This window comes from Apis cerana, linkage group LG3, assembly GCF_029169275.1.
Source record: "Apis cerana isolate GH-2021 linkage group LG3, AcerK_1.0, whole genome shotgun sequence".
NCBI classification, from domain to species: Eukaryota; Metazoa; Arthropoda; class Insecta; order Hymenoptera; family Apidae; genus Apis; species Apis cerana.
The window spans coordinates 10,069,632-10,095,043 of NC_083854.1; the positions used below are offsets into that span (position 1 = coordinate 10,069,632).

Consider the following 25,412-nt stretch of genomic DNA (forward strand, 5'->3'; position numbering starts at 1 on the left):
ATCGTATTGTGGCTAGGAATATTTAAAGAAAACATTTGATATAAATTGGGGATTTAACTCTTTTGTGCTCGTTTCGATTGTTTTAGAGAAATTTGAGAGAATCGTGTTTCTTTGACGTAAATAGATGAATTTGTAATTTTATTATAAATTGTTTTGCGTTATATAAAATAATAACTGCTTTTTTTGGATGAAATATAAATTATGGATGTGGAATGTATGTTATTAGATAATAGTTTAAGGGATGTGAGAATTGCATTAATATTAATAGTAAAATAAATACAAAGATATTAGATGTCTGTTCAGTGTGCTGGAATGTTTGAGGCAATATGGATGCTTCGAGTAACTTGATCATCTAATTATACCGAGCGGGGTTATATCTATTTTCTTTGCACCCACGTGGCAGAATTTATAGCTTCCAACAATGAAATCGGATGAAATCGCTGCCAACCTTTTAAGTCTCTGATGGATGTTTTGTTAAAAAAAATATATTCGCTATCAGAATATATGATTAGCATTATGAAAATCTTACTCCATTGCTAAAATATATTTTTAATCCAATATTTTACGAATAATCTACATCGCGATGTATTTAAAATTTTTTTAAAAATCCAAAGTCCATTCTTCAAAATTGTAAAGATCATCTTCAAGAGTTCCAAACACGATTCGATGATTTTCCAAATATCAAAAAAATTCAATGCGATTATTTTCCAAAGATCCAATGACCTATTTTCAAAAAGTTCAAAGATCAAATGAGATTTAATCATGACCCATTTTCCAAAGATTCGAAAACTCGAACCCATCCATCTCGTTTTCCAAATATTCCAAAAATTATTTATTCCAAAGATCCGTAAAATCCATATTTCGAGATCGAGTTTGGTCGAAACTATTAAAGAACGAGCGGAAAAATTTGGAAAAGTCATTATTGAGGAGGGGGCAAGGTGTGAGAAGAAGAAAGTTTGTGGCGCGGCAACGGGTGCAGTGAGTCAGTAGGTTAGGTTACGTAATTTCGGCCGGCAATCTCTGCGGGCGAGGAGGTGGTGGCCGGCTTTTAACGGAATTAGGTCGATCAATACCGCGGCGTTATATGGGTCAGGTGCACTACCACGTTTCTCTCCATATGCGAGCTGTGCCCCTTGAACGGTGTACCTAGCAACCCTCCCATCCCCCAGGAACTGCGTTTTCGATCGCTCGTTTGCCGCTCTCTTCGGCCCCCGTTCGGCCCCTTTCCTGCATTCGTTCCTCGCGCTTTAACGCGTTAATTCAGTTCAATCAACCTAGATCTTGATCCGCCTTTTGTTGGGGGAGTAACAGGGTGGTCTCTCGATCGATCTCGCGCACCATCCTCGAACGTTATTACACGAAGAGGATTTTAATCTCGATGGAACAAGTTGCATCAAGTTCAATTTCATCGGTGATTTTAATAAAGCATTTTCTTAACACATCGATGATTACGATGATTATGAAAAGCTCTAAATTTACATTGTGCCAAAAAATCAATTTTACTATGAATATATGTAAATGAAATGTTATGAACGTGTTTTTTACATTTACATAATGAGAAATCGATCTTTTTAAAAATTTTTATTCGTGTAACGAAGAGGCAGTTAAAGATGAAAGATCGATCTGAATATATAAGAAATTGATGCAGATATGTTGTTGTCCGATGAAAACTAAGTGAAAATGTGCTGATTGATTTTGCTTTTTTTTACGCTCATTGAATGAAGCATTAGTCTTTTATCATTTATTAAATAATTCAAAAAAAGAAAATACTGGAAATTCATGCTTATCAGAGCATATGACCGTCATCAATTCATCAATAATCATCAATAGTTGAATTTGAAAATTTTTCGATAGGAGTAGATAAGAAATCAAATATAATTTTTGCTCGGACTTTTCTTTCAAATTTGCATCTTTGCGTGTCAATAAACATTCCCTTGGAGGTTAAACGTTTCAAAAATTTTTCTATTGTCGTCACGTGTGTATCATTGTTCTTTACAATTCTTTCTGATAAAACTTGGAGAACAATGAAGTTTTTTGTTATTCGATGCGCTCCCTATTGAGTAGCACAGAAAATAGGTAAAAATGTGACGCACACGCAACGTAGCATAAACTGAAAGTTCATCCCAACGTGAAGAACGTGACTATGTTGCACTCGTAAATTCGGCTCACTTTTATGAGGCTCGTTATCGAGTCTCCTTCCTCTCCTTCTTCGTTTCGTGTGCTGGCAAAGACATGACCGCGATACACGAGGCCCACGCTAATTGAAAATAAATGTGTTTCGGGTGTCTGGTCTAAGAATATCGTTAGACGATGCTTCAACAACACAGTAAACACACTTGAATTGGTTGTTAACACCAATATATTCCATGCGAATACAGATAGTTGTAAGTTAATTAGCTTCTATTATTTCGATTTGTCTTGTTTGAAAGATCTACCCGTACTGTCTATGTAACCTCTTCTGGGAACCTCTTCGTTCGCCACGTGCTGGATCCACATGCCGTTCGCGTTGTGCAACCATTCAACGAATTAAGGTCGTGTTTCTCTGTATTATAAATGTTTGGATCCGTCAAGAATATAAGTGTTAATATTATATATAGAGAGAGATATGTATATTTAGATTTGGTGCAGGATGGAGCTAGAGAAATTTATGATTTTTTTTTAAATCTTACATCTATGTGCATCTTTGGTTCTAGCAATAAATTATCGATAATCTAATCTAGAAATGTAAAAAATTTTCTCTAAAAATTTAAAAGTGAAACGTTATTTTTCCCGTTCGAAAAATTTCCAAAAAATTATTTATCCTCGTTTTCTGTACGGGATTCGCGTAGAAAAATCGACAATTGGATTTTTTTTTATTAGATTTCTCTCTTATTCCCCCCCTCCCTATTTGTACGCACGTGTTACTCGATCTCGAACGAGCTCGATCTTTCTTAGATTAATGTATTCGTTGTATTTATTCAAATATAGTCGGAGTTTTTTTTTTCTTTTTCTCTCGTCCAGGAAAAAAAACTAAATTACTCATTTGCAATGGTGTCACGGCTCCTTCGGATCAGCCATGTGCACGAGCCGAACGAGAGAGGATTGAAAACGTTATTCGATTAATCTTGCTTTCTCTTTTCTTGGTTTCTAAATTGAAATTCTCGTAAAATAAAGTAAAAATTCTTTAAATATCCTCTAATGTGCTCGGTTGGACATTAATGGGGACTTTCACTCGCGAAACACACAGACAGGTGAACAATTCATACAGCGTGTGAATATTCGATCGTTATCAACAACAACACGTTTTTCTTGCTGGGAATATTTCTAAAAAATTTCCATTTTCACAAAGGGATCCGTTATTATCCCCTCGATCTGATATTATTATTATTATTATTATTATTATTCAAGTTCGCATTATTTAAATTCGAGACACCAATTTGCTCACAATGTTCTATCTAATTTTTTTTCTTTTTTTTATTAATGTAAAATACCCTGCTCTCTCGAATGAAACTCGCAAATGAAACTTTCCCACTATCGATTTACTTCGTTTATCGTTCTCCTGAAAGTCGAGATCGATCCAGAACGGCAATGGGACACAGTGGATTTTCGGGGTTTTAAACAGTTTTGGCCGGGCATATTGGAAAATGCATCGAAACTTTTCAAAACTTTTATTTGACTTCTGTCTATTGATGCGTGCAATTCGAGGAAATACAGGGAAGAAGGGAGGAGGCAAAGAGAGGAAGAAGAGAGGCTCGGAAAAGCAAGGTCTCGAGCGACGAAATATGCGCCAACAGACGTGATCTTGACCCACAGACGAGCAACTGGCACATGTCATTTTCGTCGTCCACGAAATCTTCTCCTCTTACCAATCATTTCGATACGGGCTCTAAATCTCTCTCTCTCTCTCTCTCTCTCTCTCTCTCTCTCTCTCTCTCTCTCTCTCTCTCTCTCTCTCTGTCTCTGTCTCTGTCTCTGTCTCTGTCTCTGTCTCTGTCTCTGTCTCTGTCTTCTTTTTTTATTCCACATCTTTGTCGCCAGAGTAACAGAACATTGGAAATTTGATCTTAAATAGTGCGAACAATGAGATGAAAAATTTAAAGTTTAATTTAAGATGATCTGTATCATTACTTTTTTCTAATTTTTTTTCTAAATATCACGCTTAAGAAAGGAAATGATCTATGATAATTCTGAGCAACTTGTATCTTTCTTAACACGTTACGTAAAGGGAAATTCCGAAAAGAAATTTTTTCACAGCGCAACGGGCACGAGTATGATTTATGGTGTATCCTCTTCGTTATTCGTAAATTACAGTCATGATTTTGTGTACACCGCGCAAACAGAGAGATTGCTGAGTCGATCAGCCGGCACTTCTGCCGCTCGATTTGTGCAAAGGAAGCTAATCTTTCTTCCATTTTTTTGACGGAATTGTTTCTTCCTTCTCCTTTGTTTCTAACTCGAAGGTTTTTAAACGCGCTACTCCTTTCTGAAAATATCAGAGTCAATGTTAGAATGGAGAACGCGTTAAAATAATAGATAAAGAGTTGGTTAAAGTTATAAACGCATAAAAATAAATTAGTTAGACCTGTTTGTCGTAAACACCGTTAATTCTAACACATTGCGAATGCATTAAATATTAATATATGCCACCGACTATTTCCATAACTACTCAATAACGAATAAATTTCAATAATTTTATTTATCTGCTGTTTAACTAATATTGTTCAATATCATTCAACGCAATAAAATAGAAACATGCTATTCAATGTTATTCGAATTATCTAAGCAAACTCTATCGAAGAATCCCTAAAAGACAAAGTTATCTCAAGATACGCGATCTTTCTCCAAACTCTCGCCATGGAATCTTCAACCATGATTAAATTCTATGAAAAATCTCTAAAAAAAGAAATCATTTCAAAATACAGAAATTCTTCTCCAACTCTCTATCTCATCACGAAATCCTTTTGTCAAATCGATTGTGCAAGAATTGCGAGCGAGACGACGAGCGAACAAAAATATTTAAAAATATTTAAAAAAAAAATCCCAATTTTTCTTAATCTTCAGATATACCACGATTAAATCAAATTTCAAGGAAAAACTAAATATCCTAAAAAATAAATCATTTCAAAATACAAAATCGTTCTCTAAATTCAAGATGCAAAGGTTATGAACGAACCTTCTAAAAATGTTCTAAAAAAAATCCCAATTTTCCTTAATCTTCAAACACACCATAGTTAAACGAAATTCCATGGAAAAACAAAAACCCCCAAAGAAAATATTTCAAAATATAGAATCCTTTCCCAAAGCCTCTATCTTATCACAAAATCCTTTCGCCAAGTCGAGATCATGTAAGAGTTAATGAGACAACGAACAAACATCAAAAAATCTTCCAAAAAAAATATCCTAATTTTCCTTAATCTTCAAACACACCATTAGTTAAAAACGAAATTCATGGAAAAATCTAAATCCCTAAAAAAGTTCCAAAATCGTGCTAAAAATCTTGGAAAAAAATCCCAATTTTCCTTAATCTTCAAACACACCATAGTTAAACGAAATTCCATGGAAAAACAAAAACCCCCAAAGAAAATATTTCAAAATATAGAATCCTTTCCCAAAGCCTCTATCTTATCACAAAATCCTTTCGCCAAGTCGAGATCATGTAAGAGTTAATGAGACAACGAACAAACATCAAAAAATCTTCCAAAAAAAATATCCTAATTTTCCTTAATCTTCAAACACACCATTAGTTAAAAACGAAATTCATGGAAAAACCAAAACCCTGAAAAAAGAAATAATTTCAAAGACACAGAACTCGATTCTCTGTTTATCCCATCGATGACGAAGAGCACGGTTCTTAGAATCCCGCGACCTTCGTTCGGCGAGCAGAGGTTGCGGAAGGGTTGTCGGAAGCGAGCGAACGAACGGCTCGGCCGAAACCCGATACAGCGGGGCGGGGAGGTGGAAGTTAGGCTTAGACCGGTGTCGAGGTGGGTTGCTGCGCGAGACAGGGCGAGAGGTTGAGGCCGGCGGTGTGGTACACGAGGGTGGTCGAAAGGTGGCTTAACGAATAGTAGGTCGTGCCAGGCTGGGGCCAGCGGATCTAGGCCGATCGATAGAGCTACGTAGCTAGCGGTGCGGAGAGTCGCGTGGAATAAATGGGTCAGGTACACGGAGGGCCACGCGTCGCTCTCATCCTTCCTGTCTCTCCTCTAACTCCGTTGCGCCACCTACGATGCGCCCGTGTTCCACGACTTTCTCTCTCCCTCCATCTTTCTCCACCTCGTCGCGCTCCACTCTTCCCTCTTTCTTCCCGGTGCACGTGCCACCGCATACGATCTCTCGCGATAGTGGTGGTAACAGTGATGCCAGTGATGGTAGTAGTTGGCCGCTACTTGTTGAGGAGGGGTTGAGGAATAAGAAAAATTGCAAAGAGAAAGGATAAGAAGAGGGTTCCAACGACCCACGCTCTTGCCCCTTCTCTCTCTCTCTCCCTCTTCGGCTGGTCAAGGGGTGGCGGGTCACTCTCTATCCGGAATCTGGGCCAATGAAACGAGAACGGTACACGTGCACCAATACATCGACCCGGCGCATCGTCCGCGACGCGGTTTTGTCCTCGTGTGTGCGCGTCAATATACCGTCGAAGTTCAACGAGTGAATATTACTCGCGGTGGAAAAACCGGGTGGAGACCTTGCCTCGTGGCGGAGATCAGAGGAGGGATCCTTTCCGCTCGTGCCTGGACCTTTTGTTCCATTGAATGGCCCCGCTTCAGGGACACGCGTTCTCCACTCGGCCGGGGGTTGACGCGACTAATTAGACCGACTTGCTTACACGGTGAAAAGCTCGATTACTTAGGTACGAATGCTGGAATTTTCGTCGACTTTTGCTCGTGGTAACGAACCGGGGATGGCAAGTTCGTTTGATGGATGCTCCTTTTCAACTTTCGTTCGAGGTTTCTCGATAGATATTGGGAGACCTTGATCGAAAGATTCGACAGGAATTCAAGAATTCGGTGATTTGTTAAACGGGAAAATAAAAAAAAATCGAGAAATAGATTTTTAAAAATTACTCCGTATATCTTTCTTATCTATTTTGATAGAACTTTTCCCTTTTTTTTTTTTGAAAAAGTTTTCAAATCAAAACTTCAGACACGGAACTCCCCTTCCTCTAACGAAGATGAAAGATTCGCGCAAGTTCTCCCATTTGTCAATTATCCGAGGACGAGAATGAAGCCGGAGAAAGTTGTTTCGACTCGTTTCCCTGATAACAGCGGCCGTGGTTGATTAATAATCGTCTCGAGAGATGTTAATCGCTAAACGTATATATTTTTTTTTTTTCTACGACGCAAAGAAGAAAATATGGATGAATTTAATTCGTTGCTGGAGGAAAGATATATTCGATGCCTCTTCCTATCTGTTAATTATTCAGTGACAAATTGAATGACTTAGAAGTGGATGACTCGACGAAATGATCAACGATCGAGACGACACCGAAGATATTTATCGAACGACAATTCTAACGCGTCGACACTTCCTTTTTCGAACGATACCATTATTTTTCTCTGATAATCGTGGAAAAAGAATCGCGCGATAAATACCTGCGCATTATATATATATATACCCTTCCGATTAGATCAATTATTACGAAACTTAAACAAAAGAAGGAAAAAGAAAATGACGCGAGGAATAATTTCCTAAGATTAAATCTTAGATTTTTTTTAGTTTATTAATTTATTTCTCCTATATAATTCCATAAATAACTACGCGCGTAAAAATTAATGAATATCTCAACGCGTTTAACGTTCACAAGCGAAAAGGAAAAAAAAGATTTTCTTAGATGCGTATAAATTATCGAGCAAAAAAAAGAACAAAAAAGGAGAATTCAATTCTACGTATTTACGTAAGCAAATCTTGTGCACGCGCCACGATATTTCCAGGAACAGAAAGATTAATTTAATTTAATTTAATTTAAAACACGCCCCGATATAAGAATAAAAACCTCGCTTCGTTTTACCTTTTACTTTCCCAGGGAAATCCTTTTCCAAAGGATTATAATTATTAACAATTACAAATACAAGGAGCTCCTATATTTCGCCCTATATTTTAAACCGCGACCCGGCCGGAAGGGTTGCTTCGCCGTTTCGTTAAAATTCGATCGGGGGAATTGGGTCGGGGAATAGGGTCGACTTTGTCGAAATCAGGTTGTCCGGGTTGTGTCCTGGCTTGGAATCGGGTCGCTCGATAGAGGCCAGCCGGCTTCTACCGCGTTCCTGTATCCGGTGAACTGACCCCGCTCTTCGACTCGGTAACCCGGATATCGTTTCGAAACTGGATCGATGCACTCGCGTTCCTTATTATGGGGTGTTGCGGGTTGCGCCCTCCAGAGAGAGAGAGAGATAAGATCGCGTGTTCGTAAGTTGGCTTTCGATCGGTTTTGCGGGGGAATAGGAAGTTGAGGGTGGAAGAGGAAGATTGTTCGTGGAAGAAAGGAAGGAAGGAAGGATGGGGATAAATGCAAATGTGCTTGGAAAGTGGAGGGAGAGAGAGAGAGTTGTAGAGTGTTGGGTATTGGAAGAAAACTCGCAAGGAAATTGATGGATGATTTTCTGATGCGCGATGAAAGTTATTAATAGAGCGATTAATTGATTTAGCAATTAATTTTCTTCGTCTATTATTGCGAAGGTAAACGGATACACGAATGGGAGATTGATAGATGAATTTTCCATTTAATCTAATTTTTTTTTTTTAAATCGTAAAATTTCGTTTAAATTCGAAAAAATTTAGAATAACTAATGACAATATCGTTATCGATAAGGTGTAAGAGGATTTTCCTAGTAGAATCTAAATTAAAGGATTTTTAAATTCAATTCCTTTAACCGAACCCGTAAAACGAAAAAGCTATTGGTTGTCGAGTGTATTGGAAAAGATATCCGAACAAAAATTCCCTTTCTCTCCTATTAAAACGAATTAAACCCTTCCAAATGAAAAGATTTCTAAATCCAATTCAAAAAGAAAAAGTTAAAAAGAAAAAAGAAAGAACACATTCGTCGATTCAATATCCCTTCATTGGAAAAAGTATCCAAAAATAGAAAGAATTCTACTGTTAGACATAAATTAAAACAAATTTCCAAACCCAATTTTCGATATTTTCGATATTCGTCCAACGAACAAAAATTTTCTCCCCACTTGCAATCTATATCCTTCGAAAAATTAAAACGAGAAAAAAACCGCTGAAGAAGCTAAATCCATAAAACTAAAAAGAATTTTCTCTCTCCGTTGAATCTACTTTAAATTAAAAGATTTCTAAACCGAATTCCTTAAACCGAGCTCATTGTCATCGATTCGACGAAATTTCCCTCTACCTTCTTAAACTTAAAAATAAAAGATTTTCGAAAGCCGATCGGAAACGAAACGAAAGATAAAAAGCAGGATATTCACGTTCGGTGGAAAAGTCGTGGCCGGCCACGACTCGTCGGCTAGCAACACACGGGTTTTCGCGTGGCCAGGCGCACCACGGGTCCTCCTCCTAGTGACCCAGTTCCTCCCCCCTCGGCCACGCGAGGGGGATGCCGCCCCGAATATGGATCAACGTGCTTCCCGACCCATATAGAGAGAAGTGCATTACGGTTTCTGGGGCAACCACGAGCGTGGTACACCAGGGGTACGCCAGGACACGGAATCAGCCTCTCCCCTTTACCATCCGCCTCACCCAGTCCAAGTCCGATCGGCGCCGAGGGAAAATTAGATCGAAGATGAAACGACGCATACTGTACGTAAGAACTGAACGTAGAAGCTTCTTCTAACGTAGACGCGTTTTCTAAGCTTTTATTATTTGGTTGGGATTAGTAGAATTTTAGAAATTTCTTTCTTTCTTTCTTTCTTTCGTCGACTCTAGGTAAATATAACCCGAATATAAATTATATTTTTCGAGTTCAGTTTCCGAGTTTTTTTAATCGTAATTCACACGTAGTTTAGATTTTTCACAGGGTTATATTATTCCATTTTTTTGAGTTGTTTCGAGAAATTCGCTTCCTTCTTTCTTATTTCAATCTTATTTTTTCCTTGAAATTTTTGAAATATTTTTTTTTGTTAATTTCTTTTTTTATCATTGTGATAAAATGATTGAACTATATATATATATATTGCGAGCAATATTGGATAAAATTTCTCGAGATTTTATATTAGCCTGGAAAAAAAGAAAAAATATATCTTATTTTACATTATCCACATTGGAGGATGAATGTTTAGTATATTTAGTATTATATTATATTTGGAGCATAGAAATAAGGATCTATCGCTTGCCATTAATGCAATACTGCTGCGATATTACTTTTCTCATTATTTGCCCATTGAACCATAATACATTATTGGAGTCATTTGGACAAAATGCCCCCAATACTCGATCGTAAACTTTTCTACCTGAAAAATAACGGTACAACCGCCATTAACCTGAAAAATCCCTACCGCCATTATACGTCTAATCCTCTAATGGATATAATCGAAAAGGATTAAATATAATCCTTGTCACGTTTTCCAGACCAACAATATATACATATATATATATAGGTGTTAAAGAAATTTTTGAAGGATGGGGATCCTTCTCCTTCTCCTCGATCATTGTTTATTCCTTGGCTCAGTGTTGCACCACGCCATTATGGGATGATAACGCGATGAAATATATTTATTAACACTTCCGTTTATTGCTAATTATCGTTGTAAATTATCTCAATTGTTGTAATTTTATATACAGGAATTTTAATATCCCTCGATGGGAATTGATCTGTTGTTGAAAACGTAAACGAGTTCTTAATGACGTTTAATCTTTCCCAAAGACGTTTATCGTAGAACTTGAAACGGATTAAGAAACACGATAAAATAATCTATCGGTATTTAAATCAAATAATTAAACGATAATTAAATGATTCTGAAAATGATATTTTCACGCGATAATGGAAAATCTCGATTGAAATATCTAAAAGTAATAAACGTTACGTATATTCTACTATAAAACTGGAACAGGCAAACCTCCCTGTCGACTCCACAAAGGGTTAAAATCCACGGACGTTAATTGAAAAACTTGGATCCGTCCCCATGAGCCAGTGATATATCCGCAACGCGCGATTAAAAAAATATATTTTCCAGACGATTTAAAACATTCCAAATTTTAATTTTTAATTTCTAAGTATTATTATTATTGTTATTAAAAAAAGAAAAAAAAATCCTCCACGAAACAGATATATTCAGTTTCCAGATATTTTTATCTTATCAAACTCCGTACACCCCGGTTCGAAAGCAGCAAAAATGGGTAGGAAAAGAGGCGAATGGATGGATTGAAACGAGCGGAGAAAAGAGTGATCGATCGCGAAGCTTCTCACCAGGTTTCCCACGGCCCGATTTTCGTCTTGCAAACGGTGCTTGCTCGCAATTAACGCGCGACGCGCAAAGGAAAGGGATGGAAAAAAGGCGACGAGGAGGAAGATTATCCAGGTCCACCTTGACTCGCGACGTCGAACGGTCCAAGTACAAGGCAGCCGGTGGAATTATTCGATTCCGCTGCACTGCGATCGAGCCAATTTACTTTCTCTTTCGTTTTTGCACGACACGAGCTCTAGCGGGCAAAGCGCGCCGGCGTCTCTTTAATTAAAACGACAGCGACACGGATAAGCGGTTTTTCGAGATCGAAAATTGTCCGAGCTGTCAACCTTTCTGATGCTTGTAACCTTCGAGGCTGATTTTTGAAAGTCGAGATGCGGTAAAGTTCTTGCCTCGCGGGATGAATTTTAGGCTGCGTCTTTTTTCTCGCCTCTTCGATCGTGTCCTCCAATAATTATGATACTTTCTTTTTCTTATTCACACTCTATTTTTATTTCTACAACATTTTTACCGATTCCCTTCGCAAAAAGTAGCGAAAATTTGTCTGTTGACGAGAATTCGTCTTTTGTATCAAAAGTTGTCTGTGTAACATTCTCGTAGATATAGATACATATAATACTTTAGATTGGATTACGATGAATCCTCGATTGAGCCTCGATGCCGTTTCTAACGGTACCCATAGTATACTTCCAAGTTTTCTTCCCCCACCCGATCCACCTTCAAGCGCGTTTCCACAACTCTCTTGCTCCTTCTCCTTCTCCTCTTTCGTTTACCTTCCACTTACCTGTTGCAATTGCAAGGTAATTATCGACCGGTCGTAGCCTATCTATCTGTATCCCGACTTAACTTTTATGTACTACTTATATATATATTTGTATGCCACGATCACGAAAATGGGATGATCGGATTTGTACTTCCGTTCCCAAACAACGGATTAAACGGATCAGGATTCGATTTTCCTCCACCAGCTATTGTTGTTTTTCGAAAACAAATATGCCACCATAAAAGATTTTAAAGTATTTGTATACCGGCTGCCCATTATCTTTCTCCAAAGTCAATAGGAAAAGACGCTCTTCCTCAGAGTTGTCTAGAAATATATATATATATATACACACATATATATATCATCCCCTTATTGTCAAATATGGTTGCACCTAACGGGTAATTGGCAAAAACATAACTGTACATGTTAAAATGGCGATAGATGGCAAGGAGCACAGGGCGTCAGAACTGATTCAGACCCAATAGAGTAAACAGTGCATAGGACGGTAGTGCCGAAAATTTCGTGCGATTTTTTTCGTTCGTTATTGAGCAGTGTTCGTTGCTCGCGTTATCGAACAGTGTTGCGTTATTGAAGAGTGATCTTGAAAGATAGAGAGAAGCTGGTGTTACTTTCGAAAAACCGTCTCTTCTAATTGTGCGTCGTTCTGCCGGCAAAACGCGACGTTTCACTTTCGACTCTCCGATGTGCCGCTCCGAGCGGAACGACTAAGTGGCCTTCACTACGTTTTGCACCTCCTTTTTTTCTCTCTTCCTTTATCTCAAAGTGCACAGATATCGTGTCCTTCGTGAACACACGTGTACTTCGTGTATCTGTTGCCCATCCGTACCCCGAACGCAACATGGAAGCTAAAGCCGAAGCTGAACTTGAAGCTGAAGTTATACAGTTTCTCGCTTCTCTGAAAAGTTCTGCGGAAAGCAGAAGAGAGAAAAAAGAAGACGGGTAGGTGAAACTTGTAGAAAGTGCGCCAGCATTTTGGTGATCTTTTTCCTTTTTTTTCCCCCCCTTCCCTTCTCTTTTATCGCTACTCGTAGTAGATATCACTACCGGTGTTCTGGAAGATAAGGGAAGATAAAGTGGAAGATCAACTTGGTCAGTTTTCTAACGATAGATTTTCTGTAGCTTCAGATTCGAATTCGTGGGAATTTAACGATAATTGACAACAAACGATACGTTAATTATATAAAATTTCTTTAAGTAAAAGTAAAATACCGGTGTTTCCAATTAGAAATAAGAATTATCGTCAAATCTTTCCAAGACAACGGCTTTATTATCTCGCGAGAAGGGATTGACACTCGAAGATAACGAGGAAATTTTACCCTGTAATTTCCTAGAAAGTCACAGGTTTCTATCGATTGCTCGGTGTCGAGTGTCGAAACATCCGATCTACTCACGATCTACCGTATCAAGGGGTGTCTTCCCCCAAGAAACTTATCTTTCACCCCGTCCTCTTGCCTCTCGACACCGAGTAATCTTGCAAAACCTTGTAAACCATGAAACACCTATCGTGTATCGAGTCGAATCTTAAAATTTAAAAATTTAAAAATTTCAACGATCGATTTATCAATGTTATATTCTTAATTCAACAAAAACTCACTAACGAATCGGAAAGAACGGCGAAATTAACCTAATTCGGGGGCATCTTTCTTTACCGGCTCTTCTTGGAAAATTGTAATTCACAGCACGTAGGAACATTACGGTACAACGACCGCCCCGACGGAATATCGACTGGAAAAAAAAAACATTATTTCACGTAATTACAGAAGCGCGAAATTCCGGGAAAAGCCGGCAACGATCCATTGTTACTCTTTACGGACGACAGCCTCTTATTGTGGTGGCGCGTATATTCGTGTTACGTTACTGAAACGTTCTTCCTCGAAAAACCGAGCGGAGGGAGAAAAGAACGGAAAATCGTAGGAAGCGGGAAAACGAAACTTCCTCCTTGCGTGTTCCAACGCTAATCTGCGTTACGTTACGCCGCGTGTAGTATTACGTGAACAGATCGCGTCCGTCGAGTTTTTACTTTGTCATCGGATCGTTTCGTGTGTAGCGTGCGCGCACGACCACTGCGCATTCAACGGTTACAAGTTGGAGCGGGCAAACTTGAACGATACTTTCGTCGTATCCAATTGCGTTTCGAATAAACTTGTGGAGTAACCTAACCTAACGAATCTTGATTTTGCACGATAACCCGCGGATTATCGACTGTTCCAGATCCAGAAAGCGGCGACCGAGCTCGAGCAATGATTCCGAGCGATCGTTTAGCGGCTGGAGCGAGCGAATACCCCACGGATGTGGTCGCGAGGGGTGTCGCACAAACGAGCGCGGCGACTGCATGGATGAATGCACAGCCGCGCTAGTTCTCATGTCGCTCTCGTGCTCGCCACACAGCCCTCACAATCCTTTACCGTTACACTGCCAACATAATTACGGTTAGTATTATATCGCGTTCTATAAAATTATCGAAAAGAAAATTATGTATATATATATATAAGCTAAGAAAATTAATTTAGTATTTAGTATCACGTACGTTCGATCGGGGAACAAATTCAACCTTGTCTCAATATCTAATCTCAATTCCAAAGATTACTCAATCTTTCAATTCCAACGATCAATCTTCGAGTATATATTCCTACATAGATGAAATATATTATTCGTACGATTGGAAGGGAAGGTTTGGTTAAAAACTGTGGCATTTTCCATAAGGTTCCTGGGGAGGTCGAGGTGGCGGAGGTGGTGGCATGGTGGTCGGCTCGCCGGGAGTCGGTGGCACGTCTAACAGCAGCAGCAGCAGCGGGGCTTCGTGGCGCAGCGGCACCCCCAGCCCCCCTCTCAGCGACGAGGGGGCGCCCACCACCGGCTCCCTGTGGCCGACGTCGGCCCATTCCTCGCACAACCAGCAACACTATCCTTACAATGTGTCTGGATCGTCGTCGAGTAGCACTCCAGGCTCGACTACCACTTTGGACGAGGGCATAGTACCCGACTACCTCGAGGAACAACATCCCCGCAAGAAGAAGGTGAGTTCGAATGGCGTGTCTTTTCTTATCGATCGATCGATCGAGGCAGAAGCTTCGTGCTTATCGCGAGAGATAACGATGATTGTGGAAAACGATCGTTGGCGAATCCGGATGAACTTGGCCTTCGAACAGCCCAGGGAATTATCTTGTCGTTTTATTGTCGAGCTAAGCAGGTTCTTGATTCTTCCTTTTATGGCAGAGTTATTTTTTGCTTTATCGTCGAGGGGTGACGCGCGAGATTAGTCATCTTAATCGTCACGGATATATTTAGAAGGTTGTTTCGAAGGATAGAAGAGTTTTTCTGGAAAAGCTCGCGTCGTTTTTCGCGGTGGTGGTGGATTTTATTTATTTCTTTCTTTTTTTTTTTTGCATGCGTGTGATACGGAGAATATTTCGTTCGCGAGTGTTTTCAATTGGGATGAATCCTGATGGATTTAGCCCTGGGGAATATGTTTGCATATCCGAGCTTATGTTTTAAAGAAAGCAGATTCTCCTTGAAAAAGAATCTACAAAATTTACTTTTACTCCTTACTTTCTTCCATCTTCCACTTTTACTTTCGCACTCGTGTTTCCTTATCACTCCTCGTGCGTCATTTTTCTCGACAACAAAGTTGCAAAAAAGTTTCGCAAACTTCTCGAGATAAGATTAAAAAAGTTGCTTTTATTCATTTTCTTCTCTTTCTTGCACACAGGTATTCTTCCATCCGCGAAAATACCATATTTCAAACTTCTTATCTAAATATTAATTCAATCGCAAAAAGGAAAAAGGAAAAAACAAACAAAAAATTGCGCACGATTATCCAAATTACAATTTTCCACTGAAAGCTCTTTCGAACGCCGAGTGTTAAATTTTATCGCGAGGATCCCGTTCGAACACCTCTTCCTCCCCCCTGCCTCCCTTATCATCGCACAATTAAATCGGTTCACAAGGCGTGGCGGGCTTATCTCCTCGAACTTATAGCCCCTTCCGCGTTCTACTAAGCCTACATTTAATTAACGACAAACGAGAGAGATAAAGCCGGTCGCACTTGCGTAACGTCACACATAGCCGGGAGTTGGAACGCGTCCGTGCGCGTGGGATGATCTTTCAGGGCGAGCAGACGCCCTGGTGGTGCGTCCTTTTCTAACAGCCCGAGTGCCGCTTCGACAATTTTCCATGTGCGCGAGAGGAAGCGAAATCGAAAGGTGTCGAAGAGGTCGAATTTTATTGATTTTTTAGATGATTAATTTAGCTTAGTGCGGGATGTTTCGAAATGAAAATGTGATTCGACGGGTTTGACGATCGAGAGGAGGGTTAGGTTTCGAAATTAGGGGAATAACGTCGCGGTTATGTTACGGCTTCGATTAAAAGTAAAAGCTGGATTATTCTACGAGCGAGGAGGTACGTATTGGGTAACGTTGGAAAATATTTTATGTAAATATTATTTTAAAATATTTGCGTTTCTAAAATTTTTTATCTTTTTGATTTATGTGCCATGATGGCTATGAATCGCGATAAGTCTTCGGGGATCTTATTGGTATCCGAAATGTGGCGCGACGAATCGTGATTGCCGTTTTCCTAGAAAATTTTAACCATGCTTAAGAAATTGTGAAGCAAGTTGAGTATAAATTTTTCTTGAGAGCCAACAGAATATTTGTCGTTTTAAATTCTCGGATTATTAAATTCTAATAATTTTAATCACTCATCCTCGTTATACGTTATGCAACTTGGTTATCGTTTATCGTAATAAGCGAATATTCACTCTAATTCTATTTCCTAACCTTAAATCGGTAATTTTAAATCATTTACGGCCGTACAATAAAAGCACAGTACGCGTTTCATTTCAGCTTTTATTACTTCTTGCAGTAGATAATCGACAATTCTAAGAGAACTTTGTGGTTAAAGAAGTAAGTTTTTCATCTCGAATCGTTGATCGAATGAAACAAAAAAAAAGAAAAATCAAGAAATTATAGATAGGAAAAGAAAGTAACGAAAATCAAATCTGAACAGGAACGACGTCTAAACGAAATTTCTTTGATCGATGGTTCGTGTTCCCACCGAATAATTTCTCTTCACTCGATCGTTTTCACAATCGTGAACCACGCACAGTTACGAAACGCAAGACGTCTCGTTTTCACCCGGGACTCTAAGGAAAAAAGAAAATGGAAAAGAAAGAGAGAGAAAGAAAGGAAGAGAAAAAAAGAGAAAATCGTCTGAATGCAGAGCACGCGGGTAACGGTGTAACCTTGCCACGCTCGAACGATCGAGAATCTCGCGTTTAGATTTTCATTTGGATCCATTCTAACTCCATCTGCGTTCTAACTGCGAACATCCAATCCATTTTCTCCTTTTTTCTTTCTATTTTTTGTTTTTTTCCTCCTTTGAATCCGGAAAAGAAATTTCGCTCACGGTGAAAAATGTACACGGGGATTAAAAGTGTTTCACGGTTGTTTAGAGTAAATGTGGATAAATTCGTGATAGTGCAGCTAGTAATTGCCAATCGATGTAATAAATTCGAGAAATTTTTTCAGAGATTAATTCACGAGTATATACGTATTAGGTAGGAATTTTTGTTGATACATTCCGATTATCGGGAAATTGAGATCTAGATCTAATTAACGATTAATTGTTCTATCGTTACAGGTCACTAAAGTATTTCTATTCCTCGGTCGTTTTTGTTTAGGATCGATGAAATATTCAGCTTATTCGATATTTGGAAAATTTGGTGATGAATTTTCATGAATCTATTTCACGGCAAAGTTTAGCAATTTTGACGATGTTCCTTTGTACGTTGACAAAAATTAAATTTGTTAAAGATATAGGGGATCGAACAGTGGTTTGGGTTTTTCGTTGGAAGCGTCTGATGATGAAATTTAAAATTTTCTTCGAGCAGTGATAGTAGGACGAGGTGTATTAGAATGAAGCGAATGAATTAAATGGTGACGACGAGGAAATTCGAAATTCTCTGACTATCGACGAGCGGACACCGTGTATGTATGGAATACGAAAAAAGTCGAATGAAGGGAACGAAACGAAGTAAAAGTGGACAACTTTTGATGTAACACGAAAGCAACAAGGCCAGGATTGAATATAGAATACCCGGGAACCAAACCTGCATACTTCATTTTTCCTTTCTCCTTCTTCTTCAAAAAAAAAAGAAGATTGATTTTCGAAAAAGTTAATAGCTTTTTTCCCCTAAGTCAGTTATATAATAGCTCCTTTTTTCCAAGTCATCTCTTCTTCTCATTAAATTTTCTCCAGTCACGAAGACATTGCTTGGAGAAAAGTTTTCCAATATCAATCGTAAACCTGTCATTTTCCAATTTTATCCTAATTTAATAATTCGCGAGCTTCCAAAAATTCTATCGTCTCTCAAACAACCTTTATAAAATCTCTCTTCACGTGTCTATTAATTTCAGAGATATCAAGTAAAACACAGTTTCTTCGTCCTTAACTTCGATCTTTACTAAAGAAAAAAAAAAAAAAAGAACACATATATTTAGATGCCCCACTTTGCGTCTTCGAACTTGTGAACTTGAAGTCGGAGCTATAGCACAGGTTGCAAGTATGCCTACCCTTCGCAACGATCGCAATCGTGTGAGACGGTTGATCGTGTTAGACACATATGCCAAGTCGACGCTGATGACATAAGCCTCGACCGAGCCAACGATGTAAACACGTGCGGCGATTTTCGGTAATTTCGTAAGATGGCTAACAAGTTGAACCTTGAGGTATTATCGCCGCGCTCTAAACTTAGGCACGCGTCGCACTAAGGATGCCGGTGGAAAATCGGTACGACCGGGTCCAAAAATAACGAGGGGCGAGGCTCGAGCGAACGAAAAAAACGGCCTCACTTGCAACCGCTTCTCCGGTTAACCTGTTTTGTCCTTATGGTTTTTCAGATCCGGGCGAAAGTGAGCCGAGAGCCGATCGAGAATGGACCAGCTAACAGCGCCGTCTACGAGAGCGAACAAGTGAGTTTTCTCTTCTCCTTTTTTATAAATATAATGGAAAAATTCGGTCCAACTATTCTTAAGCAAGATGTGATCTATTTATATCCGTTTTTAAAAATTTTGTAAAAGTATACAATCTTCAATTACGAACGATTAATATTCGAGTCCCTTTTTCTATCTACAATTTAAATATTAATATTTAAATATTCTTTTTTCTTCTTTGAATTTCATGCAACAGCCTATGTATAAAAAATATTCAATAAAAATCGCGTAAAAATTTGCAACTCAATCGAACTATTTTTGAACGAGATATGTCTATTCATTTTTAAAAATTTTCAAGTATATCAATCTTCGATTACGAACGATTAATATTCGAGTCCCTTTTTCTATCTACAATTTAAATATTAATATTTAAATATTCCTTTATCTTCTTCGATGAATTTTATGCAACAATTCGCATATATAAAAAAAAATCGTGTAAATTCGATCGAAGTATTTTTAAACGAGATATGTCTATTCATTTTTAAAAATATATAATATAATCTTAGATTACGAACGATTAATATTCGAGCCCCTTTTTCTATCTACAACTTAAATATTAATATTTAAATATTCCTTTATCTTCTTCGATGAATTTTATGCAACAATTCGAGTACATAAAAAAAAATCGTGTAAATTCGATCGAAGTATTTTTAAACGAGATATGTCTATTCATTTTTAAAAATTCTCAAATATATCAATCTTAGATTACGAACGATTAATATTCGAGCCCCTTTTTCTATCTACAACTTAAATATTAATATTTAAATATTCTTTTTTCTTCTTTGAATTTCATGCAACAGCCTATGTATGTCAATAAAAATCGCGTAAAAATTTGCAACTCAATCGAACTATTTTTGAACGAGATATGTCTATTCATTTTTAAAAATTTTCAAGTATATCAATCTTCGATTACGAACGATTAATATTCGAGTCCCTTTTTCTATCTACAACTTAAATATTAATATTTAAATATTCCTTTATCTTCTTCGATGAATTTTATGCAACAGCTCGCGTATATCAATAAAAATCGCGTAAAAATTTGCAACTCAATCGAACTATTTTTGAACGAGATATGTTTATTCATTTTTAAAAATTCTCAAGTATATATCTTCGATTACGAACGATTAATATTCGAATCTTTTTTGCTAAGTTCAACTTAACCACTTAAATCTTAAAAATTTAAAAAATATTCAAATATATATCTTATTATTTAAATATTCTCTTTTCTTCGACAAATTTCATGCAACATCGGTCGCGTATATCAATAAAAAATTCATGTAAAAATTTGCAACTTAATTATTCTTAAACGAGCTATCTCTATTCATTTTTAAAAATGTATAATTACGATTACGAACGATTAATATTCGAATCTTTTTTTCCATCTACAACTTAACCACTTAAATCTTAATAAATTTAAATATTCCTTTTTCTTCTTCGACGAATTTCATGCAACATCGTCCGCGTATATCAATAAAACTCGTGTAAAAATTTGCAACTCGACCCAAGTATTCTTAAACGAGATGTGTCTATTCATTTTTAAAAATTCTCAAGTATATACCTTCGATTACGAACGATTAATATTCGAATCTTTTTTCCCATCTACAGCTTAACCACTTAAATCTTAATATTTAAATATTCCTCTTTCTTCTTCGACGAATTTCGTGCAACATCGTCCGCGTGTACCAATAAAATTCATGTAAAAATTTGCAACTCAATCGAACTATTCTTAAGCGAGATATGACTATTTATATTTATATTTAAAAATTCTCAAGCAGATACATCAATCTTCGATTAATATTCGAACCTCTTTTCCACTCGATTCGAACCAACTCCCACCTAAACCAATCTTGAATCTTAACATCTGAATATTCCGTTTTCTTCGACTATTCCGTGCAACGCCTACGGTATCGGCCGCCATATCCCAACCGTTCAGCTTTCGATTATAAGCCCGTCCTTTTGCGAGGCCGTCTCTACAAATGCCAACGGGCCGATATATCTTCGCGGAGAACGTTCGTAACCCAGTTAGCCCGAAGGTTCCTCCTACTTTCACCGACCGCAAAGTCGACTTCTGTCCATTCAACTGGCCTCCCGGAGTCGGAGGAGGAATCAACGACCCGGTCGAGGTACCGTTCGAGTTTGCCACGCGGCTGGATCCGCGCGATCGAGCGCATAATTTTCGACTACTTTCACTGGCTTCGCCACCTGTGCCTGTCGATTTTACTCCTCTGAATTCGCGCACCTGACCCAGTTGACCGTTTCGAGAGATATCCGCGATCGTCGACGATCAAGGTCATTGGGCTGGCTAGATTCTCTCTTCTCTAGCAGATAGACTGGTTCGATGGATGTGTACCGTATCATATTGGCAGGAAATAACCGTGGGCAGGAAAACTCTCGACAGGGGATAGGGGACGGTCAGGAAGTGGTATTCCAGTCGATGGAACGATGCTCTTTCTATCTGCTTGCGTGCTACTTGAATGGCTGATATGTGAAAGTATTGATTGGGTTAAATCTATTTTTGCTTCGTTTTTCGGATTAAATTCGATTGGGGATATAGGAAAAATCTGTAATCACATTAAGAAATGGAAAATAAGGTTGTTAGTAAAATTTATAATATGCCAAGGGCTTACGACCAGAATACGACGTCTAGAATAGATTTTTCAAGTTCAAGCTCTTCGATTCTTGTCTCTTCTAGGATTTTCGAAATAATGTTGGTTACGTAATTCTTCTAAAAATATATATCTCTATAAATATATATTAATAAAATCCGTATTTAATATTGGTGAAGAATATTTTATTGGTAAAATTTTTTTTCTTCATTTTTAATTAATCTTAGAGGTATAAACGTTTCTTTGATACGTTGCAATCGTATATGCTAAAATCGGATGCATTCTGTTTTTCTCGAAATCATGAGCTATAATCATGTTCGTTATGACGTTAATGTCGCGACTGATAAACAATCGCACTGACATTGATGTTATCGCGAAGCATCGAACAATAATTCTATCAAAAATTATTTAGAATAGAGTGCGCCACTGAAATGGAAGCTGTAGATATATTTGTATTACAATTCTTCATTTAAAAAAAAAATTTTAACATTGAATTAATATTTTTAGCTATTTAATCATTTATGTTTAATATTTATTAATTTGATAAACATTTTTTTTTCAACACAATCATATTTACCCTCAACTCAGCATTCCTCAAACTCTACTAAGAACGTTTCACCGCTCCATTACAAAATCCTTGTGCTCGAAGGTCTCGTAACTATTCCAGTCACCATGCTCCACGAATAACTTTCATTCACCCTAGTAGGTACAATCACTATCAATCGCACGTTCTCACTTCTTTCCCTTCTTGTTCACGACCCTTATTCCCTAAACTTTCAAGATTTCGAATCGGCAAATCAATTCTAATACCACGAGTCATATCATCTGTCTCTCTCTTTCTCCATCTTCGTTTCCTACATCAGGAGGGTGCGTCTGCGCAGAACAGTATTGCCAACGCGACGCACGCCTCCGCATGGACCTAGATCTCTACGGAGCACAGCAAGAACCGGCGCCGGCGTTGCACCGCATCGCAGTGCACACAGTGCGTGACGTCACCGGTGGCACGTGCCTTTCCCCTTGCCTCCCACCGCAGCCGGCACTGCAGTGTTGGGCGGTGTGCAGAGGGGCGGAGGGGTGGCCGGCCCAGAGAGATGTGGTGGGGGAAGGTAGTTAAGGTCACCGTGGCCCTGACTGCACGCGCGCGAAATGATATCCGTGTGCAGACCGGTGCAGTTGTGTGCGATCTCGTGCTCTTGCGATTCACGTGTGCGCACGCGCGCTCATAGTATTCACGGACGGAAAGATTTATTTCTAATTCCACCGCAACCGTTCTTTCGTCTCCCTCTTTCCAAACTCGACCACGACAATAACTTAAAAGGAGAAAGAGAGAACTTGTGCATAGATTCGAGGTGAATTCGAGCGATGGTCAAGGCCCGCGAGCCTCGACGGCCAACTTTCCTTCCTTTCCGCCCACTCGTCGTCCACCCTTTAATTCCTAGGCAGCTGGGGTGGAGGGCCACGAAATGACCTAGAGTGTCGAGCGTGGGCTTCGCTCGGGCCGCGCGTGGCACGGCATTGCATCGTTTTTGAACGTGTAGTTGCAGTAGAGGTGGGATCCTGTTGGTCGGAGGTGGAAATGGTTGCTTGGTATTTTGCGAGATATTGGACTTGATGCAAATGGCTAGGTACGGGTGTTGATCGATTTTTTTATGTTGCTCTTTTTAAATAGCATTTTCAAAACTCGTGTATGATATTGCGAGAGATTCTTTCGTTGGATTTTTTAATAATAAATGAAGTGTTTGATGAATATTTATTTAGTTTGGAAAAAAGTAGTTGTTGGCATTAATAAGCCATATGTGATAAATTTGAAATGTAAAATATAAGATATTTCTGTTACTATCATAAATTTAAATACAGTGTAATAATAAATTTTTTTTTACCATTAAATATCGTGTTACAATAATTATCACTACGAAATTACTGTGAATAATCTCGGACAAACTTAATCTTATTTGAAAACGAAAGCGCAATATAAATTAATATTCTATATTCAATAATATTCTATATAATTGAATCTTGCTTCAAAAAAAAAAGGAAAAATCACTAAAAAATATTTTTTAATTTTCAGTCATTTAACACATGATTATATTCAGTCATTTATATCTTTATACGCATGATGCTATCACACTAAACTTTCTATTTAACTTCTCAAAGTTTTCCTAGTGATATTTGAACAATAATTTATAATAGATAAAATGATGATAGTTGACGAATATTGTAGACGGCGCTTTATGGAAATGTAGTAATACATGCGACACCGTGGCCGTTACGGGAAACATTAATTCTAAAGTTGTTCAACGGACGAAGTGAGAGTAATGTATCCTTCCATAAATTCTTTGACACGTGGTTAGATTCGATAATTTAATGTCTCAACGAAATCAAGGTCGACTGCATCTTCCCGGTAAATCCAAAAATATATCTAACGCAATAAAATTACATTGGTGCACTATACTCGTTGCTTGCTTCGCTATTCAGCTGTAAAATCATAGTAGAAAGCATACTTAGCCTGTCAATCAATTACATAATTCGACCTGTCGTTTGCATAACTCAAACGAGAAGAAAATTATGCGAATTTATCTTTCATATCATATTACGTAATAGAAATTCTCACAGTTTTGTGTTATGTGAATATTGATAGTTAAAGATGACATTGATTTTATACCTAACCTAATTCAGAAATGTCTAATCATTTTTAAAATTGAAAAATATATTTGAAAAATTTATGATAATATAAATTAAATATATATCACTATATTTTTTTAATAAAATATTGAATTTTAAAAATTACATGAAATTATCTGTACAATTTTTTAAAAATTTACTAAATATCAGATAGAGATGTTCTCGATGTACGAATGCGGATGTTCCGATTCATTTTCAACGATATACATACATATGCGTGCGTACAGTTGAAACTCTGGGACGTTGGGTTGTATTGTGACACGTCCGTCCATCTTACGTAATAATATTGCGTAAACTTGACGTTCACCGTAATGTCTGTAGTACATATTTCCGTGCGCCCAGCAACAACGAACCGGCTAGAATCAGGTCTGAAGTGTAATCATACATTCTAATTCTTTTTCTTCTTCGTTCTTTTTTTTTATTATGTTCTGTTATAATAGATTGCTTTTGTGATTTCTTTTAATATTAAATTATAATTAATATTAAATTAAATATATATATATATATATATATATATATTATGATAATTAAATTTCAATATATAATTTTTGATTCAATATTTTTAATTTTTTTTTCAGATAAATTTTTTTGAACTAGTTTCAAATTTCATCAAAGTTTTCAAAAATTCCTTTTTCTTAAAGGAAAATTTTTAATGATATTACCAAATCAATAAATTATGTAGAAAATAATATTATTATTAATATACGCGACGTTGTATGACACAAGTGTCGGTGACCGATACTAGCATTTGAAGCAACTAAAAAGCAAATTCTAATCTTCTTTGTTTCAGACGAGTCATTTGATTCTTCCTATTACATATTCGGTTCTCGTTTAAAAATACAACCATGTAGAACGACGTTATGTATTGCATCGACAAAACATCTCAACGACTTTTGCCCGTGCCATAACCTCAAATATTATTTGATTATTAAACAACTCACGAAGTTGTGCGTTCAATGTTCTTAATGTCAAGTGTATTAATATATTTAAAGTGATCATAAT

At 37.7% G+C, this 25,412-nt stretch overlaps 1 protein-coding gene and 2 long non-coding RNA genes across 3 annotated transcripts in view; 2 read left to right on the forward strand and 1 right to left on the reverse strand.

Annotated features, from left to right (window-relative positions):
- LOC107998121 (zinc finger protein 395) overlaps positions 1-25,412 on the forward strand; it is an 88,331-nt gene that overhangs the window by 45,642 nt on the left and 17,277 nt on the right. Inside the window, exons 3-5 of the mRNA XM_017057176.3 lie at positions 14,342-14,559; positions 14,834-15,147; positions 19,030-19,101. Of these exons, the coding sequence (XP_016912665.1) occupies positions 14,342-14,559; positions 14,834-15,147; positions 19,030-19,101 (604 nt within the window). The remainder of the gene's footprint in view (positions 1-14,341; positions 14,560-14,833; positions 15,148-19,029; positions 19,102-25,412) is intronic.
- LOC133665817 (uncharacterized) lies at positions 1,905-22,506 on the reverse strand. The gene is made up of 2 exons (XR_009829192.1): positions 22,306-22,506; positions 1,905-4,462 (listed from the first exon to the last, which is right to left on the reverse strand). It is a non-coding gene; the product is annotated as an uncharacterized LOC133665817 (long non-coding RNA).
- LOC107998123 (uncharacterized) lies at positions 19,942-25,099 on the forward strand. Its single transcript, XR_009829189.1, has 4 exons — positions 19,942-23,353; positions 23,797-24,129; positions 24,565-24,776; positions 24,989-25,099. It is a non-coding gene; the product is annotated as an uncharacterized LOC107998123 (long non-coding RNA).